The following is a 23170-nucleotide window of genomic DNA, read 5'->3' as shown; positions in this document are numbered from 1 at the left end:
GGTTGGCTGCCCTGTTTCTTTCTCTGAGGAGCCTCTTCTCAAGAAATACCAAGTTTCTAGATTCTGAGAGAATTGGATATAGGGTCACTGGAGTTTTTTCTTACTTCCTTCCATTTATGGCCTTCTATGCTTTTTCCCATCAGTTCTTGCTGCCTACTTGCTCCCATGCATGGGGACAGGGGAGAGATAGAATAAGCTACTGATGCCCTATGGGGTGCCCCTGAAGGAGGCAATGGGTAATCCATGAACTGTTTTCACAAAACTTAACAGAACAGAGTGAACATGCCAACAAAATATCAAGCGTCTTTGCTTTTGATTGGATTACATCAACCTTGTTTGGTAACACTGGTTAACTCATGCTGATCAAAAGCACTGATCAACAGCTAAATGTGTCTGACTAATTTTAAAAAGTTAGCAATGGCTTAAATGAAGTGTATTTAAGAGACAGAGCTTTAAAGTGTGGGAAAGAAAATTTAAAAATAGGGGAGGTCTTCACAACAAAAGACTTGGGACTAACAAGTCAGAGGAAAGCGCCCAGGCTCTGAGATTATCTTGCTGTGGGATCTTGGCTCAGTCTCTAACCTCTTCCCAAGCCTCAGTTTCTCCATCTGTGCAATGAAGGGAATGGGCTAAATGATGCCTGAGCCTCTTTTAAGCTTCGGCTTGCTCGAATTCTATGTCTCAAAGTTAATTTACAATAAATACATCCATATCCTCCTTTCTTATTATTTCTTATTACTCCAATTTCCTTATATAACCACCCCCTCCCACCTCCAGGTAAAAGAGGACTGTGAGAAACAACGTCAATAAAGACCAAAGAGTAATGGACAAACACTATGAGTGGAATAACTCCAGATGCTTAGAGAGATGACAATGATCTCAGCTCTAATGAGCCGAGGTGAGCTCACCTCCAGCATTAATGAACGTCCGCCAACTGGCAAAGGCCAGCTGATTTTCCTCACAGTTCACCGGCAGTATGTTTGAAGTCTCCATGCAAACAATACACCCACAGGACAGACCAAGGCCCTCTACAGAGGGTAACCAGCAATTACTCTGTGGGCTTCTGTCACTTTGATCTCTGGGTTGTGACCTTTGCTTTCTTGTGATCTTCAAAGCCCAGACTGTAGATTAGCTGGAGAATGCTAGCTGGGTTATGTAAGCCACAAGTTTTACAGCTCCTATTTGGCTGGGAAATGGTGGTAGCCCAGAAAGGCCAACAGACGGCGGAGGGTCCCTCCCTCCTTCCCTTTGGCTGAGTGCTACAGACACTGGGCAGGCCCCAAGGCTGCTCCCTGAGAGGGAACAAAGGAAGGGTACCACATTTTAAATAATTTAAAGTTGTGAGAAATACAGAGAGAACTACTGGGAAGGAGGAAGGAAGGAGAGGCAGTGGCAGGAAAGAATGAATGATACACAAGGGTTTAGTGACAGAAGTAGAGCTAAGAGATCGTGAGACCAATTCCCTTATTTGACAGCTGAGGTCCAGCACTTGTGTATTGTTGCCCTTCACTCTCATTTCTTTCCTGTAGTTAGAAGAAACAAAATGTTTGCAAAGGACGACAAGGAATAGACCATTCTGGGCATCCAAGTTTCCCAAACTTGATTCATTTTTTGGCCAGTGTTGAATTCCACAGGAGGCCCCACGTGGTTTCTTAGAATGATGGTGGTCTCCCAGGCCAAGCTCTGCCTCACCCACTCTCTCTTCCTGCTCAAATCTCAAAGGCTGCTGGTTATCACATTCACCTCCATTCAACATTCATCCCAAAATAGCAGCACAGTGTGTACATACAGCAAAGTACGGGCATGTTTAAGCTCCTATAATAACATGGCAATGGACAGTTCTCAGGCATGATCTATGATGAATGGCAAAGAGAAACTCCAGGCATGGTTTTGCTCCTGCCCCAGCAGGCCCAGGCCACTGCTTGACAACTTGGTAGTATGTGCATGCTTACATACAGAATTAATGAGCCTGTTTTACTGTGGGAATGAGTGCCAAGAAAATCCAACCTGATGCACAGAGAGTAAGAGAGGAAGGAAAAGGGGTGATGTGGAGGGAGGGGAGAAAAGAATCTGCAGACACCAAAGCATCTGTGAAGCCATTTCCAATAAGGCCATAAATCTAGTCACTTCCCATTTCTGGTCCAGTGGTTGGCCACAACGTGACCTAAAACTGGGGAGACCTCTCTGAAGTCAACATCTCCCATGGAAATGAAATGACAGACATACTTGTTTTGATGTATGGCTAGGTGACATATTATAAATATTACATCACATAACCACAGAGGGTGCCAATCAATAAGAAATTTTTTTAGACAGCATTAAATGAGCCATGGGTTCTTGCTTCTGAATACACTCCTTTAAGGCTCCTACTATCGCTTAAATGATTAATAGGAGACATATTGTCAGAAAACGTACTTAAAGTGAAAAACAGTAAACCATAGAAATATCATTCATTTTTTAAGCAATTTTCTAGTGAAAATGTCACATAAATTTACATAGTGGCCCTAGTATTAGGCTCTGGGTAACAGCTAGAAGGAAGGCAGACCTCACGCTTTGTGGATAAAGGGACAGGAAAATAGTTTACCAAGATGGAAAAGAAAAAGGTGACTGCATTGCTTTATAGAAACCAAAATGTGACAGGAACCCTAAGTTCAAAAGTCTTAGTATGAAATCTTAAAATTTCTCAGGGTCAAATGAAGCACCAACTCCAGGATGAACAAAAAGCAGAGCTGCTTACAGACCATGCAACAGAAGTACAGCACACACACATTTATCTCATCCAAATGCAAGTATGAGAGTGCTTGTCAAACCAGAAATAAAAAGTAAAATGAATAAAAAATGTAGAATGACTAGAGAATGGGCCTACTATTCCACTCAGCAATCAGCTGTCGTACAGTGAGTGTGTAAGTAGATGAGCACATACTTAATGTTCCCACCACTCTTAGTTGCTGTTCCTCTCAGAGTGTGGTCACCTTGCCCTCATGGTGGGCAACTTCTGGATTTTCTACGATAATTTATAATAGATTTGATTTAGGCTATACCCAGCTTCTAGAATCCAGCTCCTCATGGCAACTTTGCCATATGTGCAACTAACACCTTCCCAGCCCCATCCTTCAATGTCTTCCAGGGGAACAGCTCTAGAATGAGGAGCACAGGCTTGCAGGATGCCCAAGCCACCGCATGAAATGCATCACTCATCTAGAACCAAGCCCTCCCTAAAGAATCATGCCCCCAAAACCAGCACTTGGATTGAGTCTGAAGGTTAGTCTCTTGCTCAACATCTAAATGGTTCTGATTCCGAATAGGCAATGGGCATTTGAGGTGCCCAGAGGGTCCTGAATCTCCCTACAATAATTACTCAGCTCCTGAGAGGAAGGGTAATTTCAAGTCAGTTCGAAAAGTTACCAAGCCCCTCTTCCATGGTCAGCACTACTTTAGGTATTAGTGCAGCTTCAAAGGGCAAGAAGATGCAGCTCTTACCTACTGGAAGCCAATCTCTAGATGGTGAAATATATGACATTGTGAGAGAAATATATGAGATAAAATGGTATGAGATAGTAAAGGAAGAACTGTAACTGCTTGGGAGCCGAGGATCTCCACCAACAGAGATTTTAAATACTACTACATAGCCCAAAAGTTCTTGATTGGGCATCAGAATCACCTACTGAATATTTTGTTGCATTTACCACTAAGTGAATCAAAATGACTCGGATGATTCAGAAGTATAGCCTTGGTTAAAGGTCGCTGATCTAGACTGCTTCCCCGCCCACCCCCATTTTAAAGGTCCCACTGGCAAACTGGACTCCATATCAGATCATCTGATTTGACCCCTTATACCTTGGGTCTTTGTATTTTTGCCAATGTGACCAGTCACAGTAATAATAGCGTTAGCTTTTCTTTTCCTTTTACAACCTCATAAAGCCCTCTATTTAAGACTAAATAAAATGAGGTGGAATTGGAAACTTTCCTTACTCTACTTCTCTCATTCTAGAAAACAAAATGTGCCTACAGTTCAATCCACATATAGAATCATGAATGAATGAGTGAATGAGTAGATGTGTGAATGTGTGTGTATATACACACGTACACTATACATGGCTCTTTTAACAAATTAAACACAGAAATCCAAAACAAGAAAAAGTCAGAAAAAATAAGAATTTCCCAAACAATACTTAGACTACGAAAAATATTGACTGAGAGAACTTGCTTGGATTTGCCTGAACTTTCCAAGACATATCTTATAAATAAGTTGCTGCAAGAAGATAAAATATGTTTTAAGTGTCTCCTTCATACCTGAAATCAGTCTGTTAAATGCTTCAAAGTTGATAAGAGTGTTAAAGGGCAAATTAAGTTCTAAGTGATTAAGCAACTTAAATGTTTGATTTAGAAATTTGTAATTATTCACTTGCTGGACAGTCACCATATTTCTCTTAATAGAACGCCATTGAAATCAGCAGTATGACATCCCGAATGAAAATCTTCATGATGGAGAAAGATTTAATACTTTCTTATAAGGAGGGTTAGAGCTTTATTCTAAGATTAAGTCATCAAATAACCTAGAAAATGCAGTTAAAGGTATAAATTCTTCCTAGTAAAGAAATATAACTAAATTCTTGCTTCAACCTTACTTATACTGACGTGTGTGTATTTTTTAAAAACACACAAAATTTAATAGGCTTGAATAGCCTAGTATTTCTTACAGATTTGTATTTATACAAAATGAATGCCCCCAACTCTATGTCTTCATGGGTCACCAGAGATTTTTATATGAATCACAATAGAACAAATTCTTCCTCTCAAACCATTATCTTCCTTCCCCAATCCTTCCAAATTTATCTTCCAGTAGCTTTACCTGCCTTGTCTGTCCTTCCTTCATCCCTTCCTCCTCCCCACATTGATTTAAGGGGGCTTTTAATGAGAGCATATATCATAATGGAGAGGCGACACTTATGAAAACATCATTAAAAACATTTACCAAACAACAATCAAGAATGAAAGCATACAGAATTCAAAATGAAGAAGGACAATCAAACAAGTTTAGTAAAATGGGTCAAGAGACTCCCTAACAGAGGTGAATTTGGATCAGATGTTTCAAAGCAGATAGTTCAGAAATGGAGAGAAGAAAGAAAAGCATTTCTACTGGGAGCCTGTCAAAATACCCGCTGGTGGTCACTGAAACAGCCTTGTGGAACAAAGTTATCAGTCTTTGGGACTTCCTCTTGGGATTGTATAGAAGCTCCCCAAACTTTGGTGGGAAGCACTTTCTCTCCCAAAAGCGACTCTGAGGCAGACCACAGGAAGAGCAGGGGTCAACAAAATATAGCCCAGGGGTCAAATCTGGCCTGCTGCCTGTTTTTTAAAAATAAATTTTTATTGGAACCTAGCCCTTCCAGTTCATTTACTGATTGTTTATGGCTGCTTCTGCACTATAACAGCAGAGCTGAAGAGTTGTAACAGAGACCATATGACTTTCAAAGCGTAAAATATTACCCAGCCCTTTACACAATGTTTGTCAACCCCTGACCTAGACCACCCAAAAACTCTTCATGTTTCTTGACTCCTGTGACCTCAACAAATGGAGACAATGGCTACAGGTTACCCAAAGGTGAAAGTTTAACATTATTATGAGGAGTCCACTGATATTTACCAAATATCTAGTATGCACCAAATAGATTATCCCCCCAAAGATGCCACTTTTTTCTGTCTCTCACCATGTTCAAACCCCTGGACGCTCACCTGTATCTCTTGTAGTCTTCCTCATCCTTTTCCAAGCTGACTAGTTCATTGGGACACGCCACATTACCCAGCAGGCTGAGGTACTCCAGAGCTGGCGTCACTTCTGCCAGGTGATCAAGCAGACACTCCAAGTCAGTGATGTGACAAAGGTTAAGGATCTTGGTCCAGGAAGACAAAAGACTTGGCAAGAAGAATAGACCATAACTGACAGGGAAAGCCTAGCAGCTGATGAGTCTCGGTTGCTCCCATAAGACGACGTGGGTGAGGGTTGAAATCAACTTAGCTGTGGGTGTCTGACATGGCTAGTTTTTCACTCCTACTGTTGGGTACACAAACCATCTTTTCTCTGGGCAGGTAAGGCTAAGTTCAGATTACTTGAGAGAGAATGAATGAACGAACTTAATTGTTTTGTCACACTTTTCTTTCCTCTATAGTTCTGTGTTTTGTTCTTTTTTTTTTTTTTTTTTTTTTTTTTGTCTTAAATGATGAACGGTAGTTTCCATGTAGTAAAATATTTTACAATATGCAAATCCATAAAATTTAATTTTTTTCTAGTAATGAAAGCAAGACATTATTTCCAAAGGCTTCATTAAAAATAGATCATTTATCCTTTAAGGGGTAATTTATCATTAAAACATACAGGAATGGCAAGAACACAAACAGAAATTAGCCATCCCCTTATGATCTGAGAGCCTGTAGTGGAGCTAAGCATTGCTCAATGGCTTCACTGGTGGTAAGAAAGCATTGTATTGGGGGGTGGAGGGAGGAGAACAAAGCTAGGAGGAAAAGGGTAAGTTAGGACAAGTTTAGTCAAGCCAGGCAGGTCAAAATGCATTTCCTGAGAATCTGTTGTGAATCTAATATCCTATTATGGAAAAAATGGGAAAGACCAAGGAGGTTCATGGTGGTGAAATTATCCCATGATCCATCCCCTTAGTGGGATCCACTGTCCAGTCAAGGCAAACACTGAGACTCCCCCAAACCAAATGAGGAAGAGTGATAGATTCAGGGACTCACAGGCACTGGGAAGGACTAGTCCACACATCATTCCCTGGCTTGAGCCACATACAGATAAGCTGAGCCCTAGGCAAGGTGATGATTGGACAGGCCATATGAGCGGCCATGGATACTAGGAACCTGTGGATGAGAGGAGTTAGCCAACATCAGCAGAGAGAACGGGGTCTGTGACAGGGAATGACAGCAGAGCACATAGGGGCTAAAGATATATATAGGGGTGAAAGCAGCACACGAGTCAAAGACATGGGGTCGTTTCCAGGAGTGAGATACACTTGGACGTAGGAGAAGATAAAAATCACAGAGATGGGCTGCCCTTACTCTCTCAGGAGGTTATCTCACCATGGGATGTTATTCAGGTTTTTCTCGTACTTCATTTCAACTTGTCAGGGAGGAATGAACTCCGAATCCAACCAATGTCTGAATCCAGTTCCTAACATATCTGCCAAGGGGTCACCACAAGGTAGCCCGTTCTATCTCTAGCCACAGACCCAATGTAACTGCTTGGAGTCACAAAACATAAGGCATTCTTCTCTTCCTCATGATGATTCTTCAGATATAGTAGTACCTCGGTTTTTTAATGTCTCTGTTGAACATTTTGGTTTACGAATGCAGTAAACCCCAAAGTAAATGCTTCAGTTTTCTAACACACCTTGGAAGTCAAACATGCCATGTGGCTTCAGCTGAGGCCTAGCTGTCGGCTGTTTTCGAACGTTTCAGAACTTGAATGGTCTTCTGGAATGGATTACGTTCGAAAACCGAGATACCACTGTAGTTGAAACCTCACATGTCTTTCATAAACCTTATGTTCTCTAAAGGAAGTTCCTTCAAGCATTCTTTATACACATGCTCTGCCACCATCATATGCAGGAACAAGCACTGGACTCTGGGAGGAGCAAGACAGAGACACTGAGAGGGAGAACACATGCAAAGAAGGGACAACTGGTAAAACAGGGTCCCAGCATACTCATGCACTGTGGGTTTCCATTGGCCAACATCACCCCCATTTCCTAGACAAGGACAAGACAATGGACACTGAAGTTATCAATCTTTCAAATCTTCAGCAAGTAACATCCAGGAATGACCACCAAGAACCACTGCAATGAGAATGATGAGAAGGGGGTAACGTGGAGAAGACCAGAGAGAAAGGTCCCAGCAGAAAGTTAAGGTTGGAAGTGTAGTGAGTGGCCAGGAGTCAAACACTGATATATTTCATCACTGAAGATAACATGCTTACTACTTTTTAAAGTTCAATCATCACGCTCTTTAAGAAAATCATTTAAATAAAACCAACTGAAATGACAGTGAACAATTTCAGGGGAAATGTGGCTTTTCCAGCAGGTTCCATCTCTGTATGCTTCACAGTCATTGCTACATTAAAAAAAGAAGAAAGGGTCCTGCCACTACTCTCTCTACTGGTGCTGCACTTAGCCTGGTTGGCACCTCAGGGACTGACCGTGTCATCCAGGTGGGTCTCCCATGCCTGCACTTGAACTTGCATGTGCCTCAGTCCCAGTCCTCGTTTCTCCCCTTCAGGGTTTGCTCCAATCCTCTACCCCACACATGGGACTCATCGGATGCTCCAAGGGGCACTAGGAGTCATGCCTATTGGGTTGTCCTGAAGCCTCACGGCCAGGCTCTGATTATCGGGGACAGCCAGATGATCGCTCCTGCTGGCCAGCACAGTCTTTCTTTCGTGGGATTGCAAGAGAGTGGGCTGTCAAAATGGTGCTGACATACTGATGTGGGGTGATTCCAATTCTTTATGTACACAATGGCCCTAGAGAACCTAGTGGAAGCCCTTTCTGCTATGGATAGAAAAGTCCAACTAAAACCGATTTCCTTGTTAGGGACAAACTCCTTAAACCTTCATCTGTTTTGTTTTTACACACTGTGTGAAGGTGGGAACATGAAGAAATGGAACTCAAAACTGGCAAGACTTTCAAGTTGAGGAAACACTGGGCAACTGAGTTGGATCAAACTCCCTCTCATTTATCAACATTTAGTGATTAGTGATGGGAAGTCCGGCATATCACCACCCAGGGAAGTAGGCCCAGTTTAATCTGAGTGAAACTTCAGATGTTAATTTACCACAGAGCTAATAAAGCTTGTATGTGAGGGCTCCTTGCTTGTGCAGGTCCCTTCCAGAGCCCTGAGAAAAGCCCTAGTAATCGTGTCACATGGTCACGGATTTTTGTAAAATTTGCAAAAGTAGGTTATTTGAAACCCAGTTGGTTAAGATCACTGTTTTTCTCCACTAGGACATCTTCCATCACATTTCCCTGAGCTGAGTGACATCAGAGTGGCTGCGGAAATCCTAGGAACCTGGCTAAGAGAAACTTGTGAAGAAGTGGCATTTAATTAGGATTCAGTGGGAAATATTTGTGTGGTTTGTAGTCATTTCTGTGTCTGGTTATTACAATAGTACCAGTAGTAATGGCTTCCAGTAATATTCCTATCACCCACATGCTGACACAACATGTGGGAACCAATAAAACTAATGATGAAATGTTTAATGAGTTTATCAATTCAAAGAACATTTAAAATGAAGTTGTTGAGTGCACACACATACACACACAAATAACTTGAAATTTCCTGAAAAAAAAAAAGAAGTCATATATAAAGGAAATGTGTAAGAGTCTTTCCAATATTTAATAATTCTAAAAATGTTACCAATAATTTGGTGGTGAAATTACCAATAATGAATGGTGTAACTGAAAGAAACATCCCTAAACTACGAGGTCTGACAATTAAGTTCACGAATTCATCCTAGAAAAAAATGCTACATACCTCCTTGCTGAATATCACTAAGGTCACCTTCGAAGTACTCTCCTTGGGAAGCTATGCACTGACGTCAGTGCTTAGTCCACCCTTCAAAGTAATTTTGGAACTGTTTTTCTGGAATGGCCTTCAGAGCTGTCGTCGTATTACCCTTGATGTCCTGAGTGTCATCAAAATATCTTCCTTTCAGTATTTCCATTATCTTCAGGTAAAGAAAGAAGTCTTTGGAGGCCAGATCAGGTGAGTAGGGAGGGTATTCCAATACAGTTATTTGTTTACTGGCTAAAAACTCCCTCACAGACAGTGCCATGTAAGCTGGTACATTGTCAGGAGGAAAGAGCCATGAATTGTTTGCAAAAAGTTCAGGTCATCTAAGTTTTTCACGTAGCCTTTTCAGCACTTCCAAATAGCAAACTTGGTTAACTGTTTTGTCTAGTTGGTATAAATTCATAATGAACAATCCCTCTGATATCAAAATGGTTAGCTACATCGTTTTGACTCTTGATTTGGACTGACAGAACATTTTTGGTTGTGGAATATTGGCTGACTTCCATTGTGCACTTTGACGTTTTGTTTCAGGATCGTGTTGGTGCACCCATGTTTCATCACCAATGATAACACAGCCCAAAACATCGTCTTGTCTCTTCAAAAGGTCTTGGCAAACTTCGACTCTCCTTTGCTTTTCTTCATCAGTGAGTTCCTTCGGGGATATTTTTACACACACCTTTCCCATGCCAAGATTTTCAGTTAAGATTTTCCTGTTTCTCTGTTGTTTACTTGGTCTGCTATGCTTCTCACAGTCAGCCGATGATTTTCACACACAATTCAATGAGTTTTTGCAATGTTTTCATCAGTTCTTCTTGTTACTGGCCACCCTGACCTCTCTTCATCAATGATGTGTTGTCTCCCCTCAGAAAAATGTTTAATACATCTGTACACTGCCATTTTCTTCATGGCATTATCCCCATAAACTTGGACTAACCATGTCCCTGATTTTACTTCCAGTCTCGCCAAGTTTAACAAGAAAATGAATGTTTGTTTGTTGCTCTAATTCAAGCTCAGATATTCTCACAACAGCACACAAAAAAACACAACAACAATAATGAACGCCACTCAGTAAGACACTGCCACACGTCGACATGAACACAGTTGTGAGACCCTGATATACAAGGTTATGAAACCTCATCGAGCTGTTTGTACAGTGCTGCCACTGTAAGTGCATGATGGCAAGTTCGCGAACTTAATTGTCAGAACTTGTATTAAACATAAAAATCAATTAGATGGAATTATCTTTCATTCTCCCTATAGAAAATATTATAAATGTTAACTATATAATGAAATTATAAGGGAATTTGCAGGAAAAATTAGGAAAAAAGTTTTTATACGGGCATGCCTAGTACATCTAGCATAAAAAGATTACTTTTCTAAACATTTTAATGTGTGGTATTTTTCAACTTAAATATTTTTTAGTATACTTCCATATATTTCTATTCCAAATAAACATTCATCTTCATATGTAATTTTGTATTCACATATATGTAGGTTTGGCCTTTAAGGGGGCCTCCTCAAATTATGTAAGTTTCACACTCCACAAAATCTGTATGTGCCCCTACGCAGGAGGCTGTGGAGATATGGACTCATTTGAAGGTCTTGAGCATTGCTTGGACAAAGGGTCTGCAGGTTTCAAGAAGCTTCAGCCACCCTGTGCCAACGAATCCAAGGAATTCTGGACTTCTGTGGCCTTGGAGCCTGATTTGGATATTGTGTACGGCAGAAGCCACTCTGTCTTCTTAAGCCTTTCAACTACCTGCTAAGTGATCCATTGGGCTGAGCCGGGTGGTCTCCCCCAAATCCACACCATGCAGGAATCACTAGCACCTACTTCATGGATGCTCTAGACCAGAACTTCATCATTACACTGGTACCTCTGGAGGATGAAACGTGAGAAAGAGTTCTAATTGGTTTCTTGGTCTCCTGGGTCAGCCAGGATGAGCACAATCCTCTCTTGCCTGATTGCGAGCTCTGAAATAGAACTTGTCACATTCCTTTTTGTCAAATGGCATAGGCAATTAACTGGAGGCAATCAGAGGAGGCAACTTGGGGTCCCTGGCTAACCAAGACCACCGCGGTGGAGACACTTTCACAGATTCTCACAAGGGCTTGTTTTGTTTTTCCTTTTTTAAAATTTGCAACTATCTGGCACAGTTTCAATTCTCTCCAGCTGGATTCTCGCACACACCTGGTTTCCTTCATCAGTCTTCTCTAGAGTACTTGCCGTTTAGAATTTTTTCAATGTTGTCTACAGAAAGTTACCATGGCAGAGCCCAGCTGTCATGGCTAGGCTTGCCAAGGGAGATTTTCTGCTAGGGTCCAAGATCAAAGCAACATCTTGCCTTGAAAGTTTGGAGCATGAGGGAGAAGGGGAGTCTCCTGGTGTCATGGCCAGTTGCACAGGTCCAAAGCTGTTTCCCAGGTGAGGTTGGGCATGTATCCTCCCTCTGAGCTCAGCTCTAGGTCAGAAGGCAGCATCTATAACTACTGAGAGGATTTCAACCAGAGCTTATCCTAATATTGGATTTTTGAATGCTAACTAAACAGTCTACATGACATATTATCTCATTTTGATTTGCACGCAAGTCAGAAATACTATCACATCCAGAAAACAATTAAGGAAACTGGGGTCAAAGTTCACACTGTCAGCAAATGACAGTCTGTATTCAAACCTCGATCCTAAGAAATGACATTTCTAGGGGTATATGATTTGAGTTTTTCTAACACAAAAGGGGAATTTTAAATACTGAAAAATGAAAATTTTTATATGCTTTTGTGGGAGACTATAAGTGCTGTCATCCAGCTGTGCTCTGTAACTCAGTTATTTATAATTTGTACTTATTCTTGTCAAGTATTGAAGCTTTGGCTAACAGTAAAATGTACCAAGAAGTTGTAAAGTCTTTGAGTGTTAAAGTGATGTGTGTGTGTGTGTGTGTGTGTGTGTGTGTGTGTGTATTTATAATACCGTTTAAATTTCTCAACAATGTATATTACCCAATTTATAGATAAAGAAACTGAGGCCTCTGACAAGCTGCAGAGATGACAGAGAAAACTGCTGCAGGAACTCTCCTTACCACAGCTCAGCTGTACTACATGTCTTCCCGATGTCACTACAATTCATACTATCTCTTCAAACATGTGCTGAAGCACACATGGAGACAGAAAATGAAACAATGAATTGTGATTTAAAATGAAGTCAGCTTATCACCCTTCCCCCACTCACCCCTAAAGGAAAAGTGGGTGAGAATCATTTGATTGTATTGTATGGAGGCTAAACATCTCTATTTTCCTGACATCTCAGCTGTTTCCTTATTTGGGGTTGGGTATTCAGATGTGATATGACTGAGACCATGACCAGGTACCCACTCCTCCTGGGCAAGAGCCAGGGATAGTGTGTACATACTCTTGCATGAGTGAAAGAGAGAGAGAACATGAGTGCTAAGGAGAAGTCAACTCCATGGCCAGTCACTACCGGGCCAGTCTAAATGAACCAAAACGAAGAAGTAAGTATGAGATAAGCTATGAACCAAGAGATGAAGAGGTAACCTGGGAAGAAGACCAGGACGGGCACACCAAAGCTGAGGGCTGAACAAAAGTGGAACACACGGCTGGGAGAACAAACACGGGAGGTCAAGCAGGAGGCATGCAGCCAAGAAGGGAGGCAGTGGTGCACTGAGAGGAAATCTGCCCGTCTGGGCTTGGGCCCTGGAGTCCCTTTCAGGAGCTCCCTGCCCCCAGGAGGGAGCAGGGCCGTGTGGGGCCAGGCACAGGCAGCTGACTCTGCCACCATCTCAGCTCTTCTTCCTGTGCAGTGATCATGTCCCTTCCCTGCACGTCAGAGTTTGGGGCTGAGAACTAGCATACCTGAGTTCTAGAGTGAGCTCCACCACAGACAATCTGTGTGACTTTAAAAGGTCATACTCGCCCAGTTTTTTCATAAAAATGAGAATTATTCCCAGTTGTACCCAACTCACAGAATGATATGAATGTAATATTAAATTTTACAAGTCAAAGAAGCACTCTAAACCTATACTCAGGCCTTGGTTATAATGTGGCCCACATAAGATCAAATAAGGTCACATAATTCTCTAGGATAATAATAACAGCAATAATATTAAACCTTACATAGAACTTACTATGTTACTATAACTTAGTATTTGTGAGGTTCCGACAGTAACTCTCACAACAACCTATGGGTGGGTATTATTATTGTCCCCATGTCACAGAGGAAACCAAAACACAGACATGTTAAATAATTTGTCCAAGTCATGCAGTAAGTGTAGACCCAGGTACAAGCCCAGGAAGTCTGGCTTCAGAGCTTGTTGTTCTTAACCACTATCTGACAGGCCTCTTGCTAAAAGATAAAAGAAACCCATTACCCAAGTTCCCAGGGTCAAGTAACATAGAGCATTGTATAAACACATTTAAATGTGAGTAAAACCCAAATGGAAGACTCTAGATTTGCAAGGCAGATAAAATGGGTGGGGCTGGGGCGAGGGATGAATAACCATTCTACACATGGCAAAAAGCAAAAAATTAAAAACAAAAGAAACTTCACAAAAGAACTTGAAGTGGAACCCCATTTGATAGCAAGCTTCCCAATATGTGTGAAATAAGATTCAAATTACAAGAGTTAATACTCACCTTTTTGGAAGGTCACTAGTGACTTGATTCTATGTCTACCTTTATTACAAATATGGAGTAAAATCTCAAGGAGACAGAATACCAAGGCCTGTGTGTTAGATTGTTAATGGAATGAGTCATGCCACTATGTATTCATACCTTGTATAGTCCCCACTCACATTTGTTCTACATTTAGTATGTGACTTGCTTTGGCCATGGGACAGCAACACACATGCCAATAGGGCTTGACAAGTACTTGTACATTGGGGCTTTGCTCTTGGAACACCCCTCCTATGTGGAAAGGCCTGTGCTAGTCTGTGGGAGACATTTAGTTCAGCCAACAATCAGCACCAACTCCAGACATAGTAGTGAGGCCATGTCAGACCATCTAGTCCCAGCTGAGTCTCCATATAATTGTGGCTGCATGCGTGACACAAGGCAAAACTAGCAGAAGAACTGTCGGCTGAGCCCTGCCCAGATAGCTGGCCCATACTATTATAAACAAATATTTATTTTTTAAGCCACTAACTTTTGGGGGGTGAACTATTACGCAGCAAAGCTAACTGACAGAGCCCAATTCTAAGGCATTTCATGAAGGAGCAATAGCAACATGGAACCTAGTAACTGCTGGAGAGCCTAGGGTATTTTCACAAACAGGTAGGACAGTCAGGTCACTGAAAAGGTGGAGTCAGGAGTATTAGGCTAAAAAGATTACATATAATACTACTGCTGCTTTCACCTGCTTTTAATTCTATGACTTCTGGGTCAAGTCTAAGGGGAAACTGAACTAACCTTCACAATCATACCAATAGCCCGGAGGAGAAAAAAGTCATGTTGCGTCCTGAGAGAGCCAACTGTTACCTTTCGAACCTACTGATAATGGCATACCACACAAGAGCATAGGGGCAGAATTAGCCAGCTTGACAGCTACACACTGCCATGCGCTTCAGTCCCTCCCAGGCCATTGCCATCACTCCTTCAGCATTACTGCTCCAGATCAGAGACGTTGAGGCATGGAGCAGAGAAAGGACTCAACCAAAGACAAACGAAATCTCTCTGCACTCTAGAGCCAAGAGGCCTGCTAATCTCTGGTGACAGCAAGACTGAGAACAAAACCATCATGCAGTCCAACTCACTCCTTTAAAAATAAGAAACAGAGGCTATTAGAGGATGACTTGTGCAAGGCCACACAGCCTGATTCAGCTGGCTCATGAACACATGTGCAGGAACTCTAATACTCTACAGCAATGAGGGACACGGGACATGGCGTGTGGCCCAAGGCAAGAACCATATCATCCAAATTCCAATCTAATAGTCCTTCTGCTCTTGACTGAGTTGAGAATATTGTCTAACGGATCACCTAAGAGAGCCAAGGAAGCCATAAGACACACTGACTACAACAATTTTCCAAACAATGACTAGGAAACTTAGTCACGGCCAAAGGATAGGAAAGGGAAAAATCCATCAGCATTTCATCATGATGAAGACTGGTATTTAGTTTAAAAGGCTTTCTCCTTCTACTTCTATTAAAATGCCAATTAATAATGACCCCGAGTAGCATATTTTACAGAATAAATGTAAACTTATGACTTGAAGTATAAACAGTGGCTAATAAATGATTTTGTAAATCATTCTTAAATGCTTACATATGCATATATGTTCAACTTAACGTGTGTATCTGGTTTTATATCCTACTCTAAGGGAAAATTCCCTGATCCCTTTTCTATTTCTAATTTACCTTGTGGTCATGAACAAGTGATTAAAAAAACTCCTGGTCGCAGAAGTTCCATCAATAAAACAAGATGATTGGACTTCAAGTCTGAAACAACACAGTAGAATGGAGAGAACTTAGGCTACAGCCACAGTTGAGACTGAATTCGGGACCTACGGTCTATGTTTCACCTCTTATTCCATCTAGGAAAACGAAGTAACTACACCCTTTTCACAGGGTTTGGTAAAAATGAAAAATAATATCCTTAAAGTTAGTCAGCACATTGCGTGATCTACAGGAATGCTCAATAAAGAACAGTTAATGATAATGATTCACTCATTCACTTATCCCACAAACATTTATTGAAACTCAACTCTGTGCCAGGCATTATTCTGGGTGCAAAGGATACAGGAGTTCACAATACTGACAAAACTCCCTGCCTTGCCCAGCTAGCATTACAATGGCATGGAGAGTCACAACTCGAATATTCGAGGAGCTGTGTGCCCTATGCTACAGAATGGTTCTGATTCCATTCTCAGCCTCACACCCAGAGCAATTAGTCCCTCTGAGTCTCATCCCCAGCTGGCTAGGTCCTCACCAACCTGGAGGCCATATACTAGCATGGCTCTCCTAGGCCTCTTCCATCACTCTACCACGGGAAACACCACAAAAGGCAGAGCTAGGCCTGGGCTTCACATTTACCTACATACAGTTCACTCAGCCCCTCTCGTCTCCTTCATCAGAACTGTTCCCCAGGCGTGCATCAGAGCCTTCCAGAAACCTCCGAGAAAGCTTAGCAGCATTACCCTCCACTTCCCACCAGAGGTCGCCCTCCCACACAAGCGCAAGCAAACAGAACCCGGCTTTGCCTTCTTGGCAGCAGTGACATTATTTTCTTTCTCTATTTTTATCTATTAAAAAGATTTCTTCACAGCCATAACTTAGATCTCTACACTAAAATGGAGCAACAGGAAGATATAATGGTGCATTTCATTTATGAATGACCTATAATAAATTACTCTGAAGTGTCCCGAGTGCCAGAAGACAGAACGCTTTGTCTGCCCATGGACTGTATTTCACATACTTTAATTTAGCTGACACATAAAACTCATTTGACATTTCTCAGGTATTTGTGTGGGGCAGGAGAGGGGAGCTGGCGAGCAGGAGGGGACCACTGCGGGGCTGGGCGGGGAGTGGGGGCAGCGGGCAGAGCCAAGGATATTTGGTTCTTGTTGAGGCTTAAGGTATGGAGCCTGGGTAACCCTGGCAACACGAGGTCGTTCCCGAGCAGATTGTTGTCCAAGATGAGTTCCTCCAGGCCCCCGAAGGCGCTCAGTCCTTCCAGTGACCTGCAATGACAAAGGCAACAGGAAAAATGATCCTGCACTAAATCAGGGAGGCCATTATGAGCCGAAATAAATATTTTAACCTTCCCTTTCAGGACTGGGAATAGTTTGGGCTTGGTGCCTGTCAGCAAAGTGAATGACAAGAATTAGTAGCAGGAGCCGGGGCGGGGGCGGCGGGGGAGAAGGGGCCGCTGGCACTCACCGCATCCTTCACGCATTGCCAACATGAAGGATGAGGGTCACTTAGTGAGTAGCCAGGATCCAAAACAAAGGGCTTCAGATACGGCCTGCAGGATAAATTTGTCAATGTCTTGTGCCTTCAGGCACCCAGCCTGGGCTGACCCTAACCTCCATTCCCAAGATAAATAACTCTGTCACAGTTCACCTTCATTCCCTGGACACAAATTTAAGTTGTCATCCATCATTCCTGCCCAGAAATATCATACCCCTCTTACAATAATAAATATAACTTCAAGTATCATTTCTTAGCAGTTCTCCTCTGCACAGTTGTAGGAAACAGCAAGGAAGGCTTCCTTTCTCTCCGTTCACTGCCTCTGACTTTCTTTTTTTTTCCCCCTCTGCTTTTTTTCTTTACTAATCACTTAATTTGCTTCTGCCCAGTGTCCCTGTGGCTGCCCCGAAAGGCAAGTCATCTGTGGAAGCACATGTCTGAAAGGGCTGTTTCTTTTTCTTTCATGACTTCTTTTTCTTTTTCTTTATTTTTGTTTTTGTTTGGGGGTGGGGGGTAAGGAAGGGATTGGAGGAATTTCTGTTCCAATGCTCCTGGCATGAAATTACTATTTTAATTTATGGAAAGTGGATTTCTAACTTTATTTTTGAAAGAAGTGTCAAGCGCAGCTATGTAGAGGTCGAGGCAATAAATAAACAGGCATCTGAAAGAATTAAGTACCCAGCTCAGGGTTAAAAAAGGTATCAGAAAAGGAAAACTAGCCTGTTTTATACACTTAGCTAAAGTTTAACTCTTAATGTGGGCTCAGGAGTGTTGGGGGTTTTGGGGAGGAGATGAGGGGCAGTCGTATTCATGTGCTTGCTCTGGCGCACGCACACCCACGTTAATTAAAGAAAGCCGCCTGGCAGAGGGACTTACACAGACACGCACACTCCCAGCTCGTTCACCTGCCAGACCCAAGAGCTGTGCTGAGCTTGCACAGGCTGACAGCTGAGCTACAACGTCAACCAGAGGGTGGACTCGCATGGAATCTCCTGGCTATTCTACAAAATGTGACGAATCAGGGAGATGTTGTCTACACTCTTTATTCATTTACTGATAGCACGTACATTACAGACCCGCCTGCTTGTGTGTGCAATGCCTGCACACCGGGTGTGAGTGTGAACTTCATCACCAGAGCTTTCCCGAGGCATCCACGTATCCAAGAGGACTCCAAACTAGGGAGTTGATATTTGGGAGGTATAATATGCATTGTGAATAAGTAATTAAATCCCCACATTCCATAGGCCCAGAGCTCTACCAGCAGGTCCCATTTGGGCCTGATCCTCAGCGTGGTCCCCACCCAGGGCCTAGCACCCAGACCACGCCCCCACCTGTAGCCAACACTACCTGCGCCACAGCAGGAAGACAATACCCAATACATTTTGGGTTAAGAGTCAATGGAGTCATCATGTTTCATTTCCTCCTCCTCCCTTCCCTTCTCCCTCATGTTTCAGGGAAGAAAACACAACTTACACACATGTTGTCAGGAAGGTCTGGAATTTTACCTCAGCTCCACCATTTATTTGCCAGGTGAATTTAGGCGTATCAGTAACCGATCTGAACAGCCTTGTTCTGTGTTGATTCCAGCTCCTAGCATCTCATGGAGAATAAGCGAAAGACTAACAAGTCAGTTTCTTTTGCTTCCTCATTTTTTCACTGCTTTTCCTGGAAGCCCTGCTCCTTGGGCAAGGAGGTGGGTTCACAATGCATGGTGTAGGCAGATAAACAAATGTGCAAATGTGTGCAGTAAGTCTGGCTTCTCAAGGAGACTTCGTCACCCTGTCCTGAAGTCCCTTCCTCCTTGGGGGTTAATGAGTGATATCCAAAAGTGCTTTTCTGAACTAGGCTCTTTTTAACCACAAGGGGAGCTGAGGCCACCTCCCGCCAGGGTGCCTTATGGATGGCTAATAAGTCCTTTGTGTGCAAACATCAGTTGGGCTCTGGTCAGAAGCGGCATCCAAATGCACATTGTTCCCAAGTTATGTTATGCAAATATAATACTCATATCATGAGAATCAGCAAATGGTTGGCAACTGGCAAGCAGACCAAAGCTCCCATCCAAGAGTGCTTCAGGGGAGGCATAAAACAAAATGACATAGCATGAAACGGGACAAAGCCGGGAACACTAGAGGCAGTGCCCACAGAGACTGCCTTTCTCTCAGGGGCAGGCTCCTGGGCAAAGCTCAATACTCTGGAGTCAGACTTCAGAGAGCAGTTGGGAAGCTCAGGCTCAAATCCCCTAGCACCTGTCTGGTTTTGCCATGTAATGTTATTAGCTGCTCAGTTAAAAGGGAACCATGTTACGTCAGGGGTAGCTAATTTAAAATTCCCCATCTTGGTGTTATCGGTGTAGTGTGTACTTGGTGATTTAATCAGCTAAATTCAGTGCTGAGGGATTGGGAACAGAAGGCAGAGAGCATAGCGAAGGGTAAAACTGGAGAGGACAGGATTTCTGGACTTCAGCTACCATGAGGAGGCCAATAAACAAACACCTGGAAGATGGTTATATTTTTCACTTTTTAAAAATTTTACTTTTTTTTTTTTTGTCATTATTGCTACAGCTGTTTTCATGGAAGGAGTAGGGGCAAGACATTACTTGTATCGATCTTTGAGTTCCTACCCCTCTATACAAGATGCCTGCAAATAGATAGTATATGCTGTTAAATAAAATGAGAAAGCAAAGGAGGCTTTAAGGATCCTCACAGATCTATACTGTTTGGTGGGACAGCTACAGGAACTACAAGGAAACGATGACATCACTGTTAGGTTCTCTGCTGTAACGTTGTGTGTGGACAGCAAAACGTGCCCCAGACCCATGAGCCCTGGTGGAGGGGGTGACTGTTGCTGCAGTGTTACTCACCAGCATGGCTGACAGTGGATGCAGGTGAGAGGGGTGGGCTGGGAAGGCAAGGCAGGCATATCTTCCATGCTCGGGGGCTGAAGGGGGAGGGCAAGGCTTCAGCCCCTATCTGAGCACAGTCAGCTGGAGACAGGTCTTCCCAGCCCAGTCAAGAGACGCCAAGGGCAGGCAGGGAGACCGGTGTGGGTCCCATCTGTGGCAGGTGGTTTGCTCTGGAAACCTAATCAGCACCTCCGAAGCACATTGCCGGCTGCCCGTCTCCTGCTCCCCGCAGGAAAGCTGCCTATTATCTCACCCACAGGTACATTTCAGTTACCTGGTGTGCAGGGATCTGAGTGGGCTCCCCAGAAACCACTGCAGCTGCCTGCAGAGTCCCAGTGCCTTTTCCAAAGTCATATCAACATGACAAAACATCACAACGCATTCAGCTCCAGCGGATTCAAACAGAGCGAACTTTTAAGTTTCCACTGTAATTAACCCTATCCTCGTTAAGATAATTATGATCAAGCTTCCTGTCACAGTTAATATCCCAGCATCATTGCCCATGGCTCACACTCTGCCCTCATTAGCTTATAAAAACAGCGGCACTAAACAGGCAGCTACCACCCTTTCCAAGCTAGGCCAGTGGCTGTGAACCTCTGTGGGAGCCTCAGGCAGGGCAGCAGGCCCCACAAAGGGCCACCCTTTGAACCCCAATCCCTTTTGCTCCTGGGTGGGCACACACTCATCTGCCTTCATCCTTTTTCCAAGTTAGCCACTGGTCAGAACGGGGAAGGAGATGGGCCAGGACCACAGCAGGGCTGGGTAGTTTGGGGCAGAGATGCTACTGACATATAGCTACCCCTTCCTGCCTCTTACCCAGCGAAATCCAGTCAGAAACATTAGCAAAGGACACCTCCACTAGCCCTGGTTCAACCGCTGATAACCCTATTCCCGCTGTGTAGGCTGTGGTAACAATTAGATCCCCATTTTCTCAGCTCCCATCCTGTACTTCTGCCTGGCATGAGATGGCAGGAAATGGGGAGACAGTTCACCACAGACCCTAAGAAAGACATGTGTCTCCATAGTTGGCCTCCAATCCAGAACCAAAAGTTGGAATGTTTTCAATCCAATTAAGAAAATAAGATCTTTACCTACTCGCTTCACTCTTATCTACCTAAATATCCTTGTAGGTATTTTTAACTGAGAAAGCGGTAGGCCATGGAAATCCTATAGGACCTACCTAACCCATATGTCTGATGTCTATCATACTGCTTTGTCCTGCAGACTCACACGGGTGGGCTATTGCCTGTTCTGTAATGGTTTTTCTGGATAATTTCTGCCTGCCCAGCTGCCAACAAAAGGGGATCTCAATGTAACCTCCTCAAGACCTGGAAAGTTGTCAAATGCATGGTGAGGGATCAGTACTGTGCTTTGCTGACTACTCCTCAGCCATGAACCTGTGAGATGCTGACAGAAAGCTGCCAATAGAATTCCGCTTAGCAGGACAAAGAGCTGGCCCCGGGGTGACTGACCAGGGAATAGGAGGGCAGTCGAATATGCATTCTTTCAGAGGCCAGAATGCCTCACTTTCTTTACCCTCAGGACAAGTGTCTGAGAACAGGCAGAAGGGACACTCAGTAAGTCTGCTCCCATACACCAACACTGGTTATTAAACTATGTAAACATACATCCTTACCACTTGGTAAATAATTGAGCTCTGAATACCCCTCCCTGTTACCCTAGCCACTCCCCAGAGCCCCCAGACCTTTCTACAATTCAACAACTAAGTGGTTAATATCCCCCCCCCCCCCACACACACACACACACAGTATGGGGTCTCCAAGGACCCTGCTCTAGCCAGGATCTTTCTAATTGCTCAGTGCAATTGTTAAATAATTTAAACATCACCCTTCGAGAAAGAATAGTAACCTGTACCCCTCTTACTCCCCCCACCATGCCAAGTGCAGTGCCTGGCACACAGCAGGTCCTTGGGAAATGTCTGCAAACTGAATTGGAACAGAGACCATGAGTAGGTCTATGAGGACAGTAGAAGCAACATAAAGCTCTACATGGGGAAAGCAGAAATAAAGAAGAGAAAAGGAGAGTTGTGATATGACTGCTCGTGTTCCAGAAAATGGCTTAGTGGCAGCACAGACATTTTTAGAAAGGCTATTCATCTAACACCATGAGGGTATTCTTTCCTTCTGTTGTAAAACTCTTTCTATACCCTATTTAAATGTGTATATATACATATATATGTATATATATAAATACATATATATGTATATATATATAAAATATATATGTATTATATATAATACATATATATAATACATATATTATATATTATATATAGTATATTACTACACTTATAAATATAATATAGCATATTACTACATATAGTACTATATGTACAGTTGGCTCTATATATTCTCTACATATTTTTCTGTCATTCAGGTCACACATCCAGGGATATATATACAAATAATAATATAAAACAAGTAGTCTATATGGTAACTATATCTATAGGAGGTGAAAGTGTCTTTTAAAAATAGAAGAATGTGGGAAAGACTCTGGGCAATGTAAGATGTATACACAGACATGGTACATATTGACAGGTATCAAACGTAATTTGTCAAAGTCACCCCCAAAGCCCCGCGGAGCTCCCTGTCAGGATGGATGATCCCTGTGTGACAGAAAATAAAACTCAACACTGGCATAAGGGATCTGAATCCAAGACCAGTCAAAAATCTAAGATAGTTACCTAGGTATTTGTTAACTCTAAGTGGGATCAAGTCTAAAGCCATCGTGCCCCATACCTAATAATACTAAGA

At 42.8% G+C, this 23170-nt stretch overlaps 1 protein-coding gene across 1 annotated transcript in view; it reads right to left on the bottom strand.

Annotated features, from left to right (window-relative positions):
- Nucleotides 1-23170, bottom strand: part of LRMDA (leucine rich melanocyte differentiation associated) — a 1027260-nt gene that overhangs the window by 449577 nt on the left and 554513 nt on the right. Inside the window, exons 3-4 of the mRNA XM_019745989.3 lie at nucleotides 17139-17265; nucleotides 5737-5876 (exon numbers count right to left, since the gene is read on the bottom strand). Coding sequence (XP_019601548.2) covers nucleotides 5737-5876; nucleotides 17139-17265 — 267 coding nt within the window. The remainder of the gene's footprint in view (nucleotides 1-5736; nucleotides 5877-17138; nucleotides 17266-23170) is intronic.

This window comes from Rhinolophus sinicus, chromosome 15, assembly GCF_057876585.1.
Source record: "Rhinolophus sinicus isolate RSI-liver-muscle chromosome 15, RSI-T2T, whole genome shotgun sequence".
In the NCBI taxonomy this organism is placed as follows: domain Eukaryota; kingdom Metazoa; phylum Chordata; class Mammalia; order Chiroptera; family Rhinolophidae; genus Rhinolophus; species Rhinolophus sinicus.
Note: the sequence above shows the minus strand (reverse complement) of the source record. Positions and strands in the feature narration are given on the sequence as shown.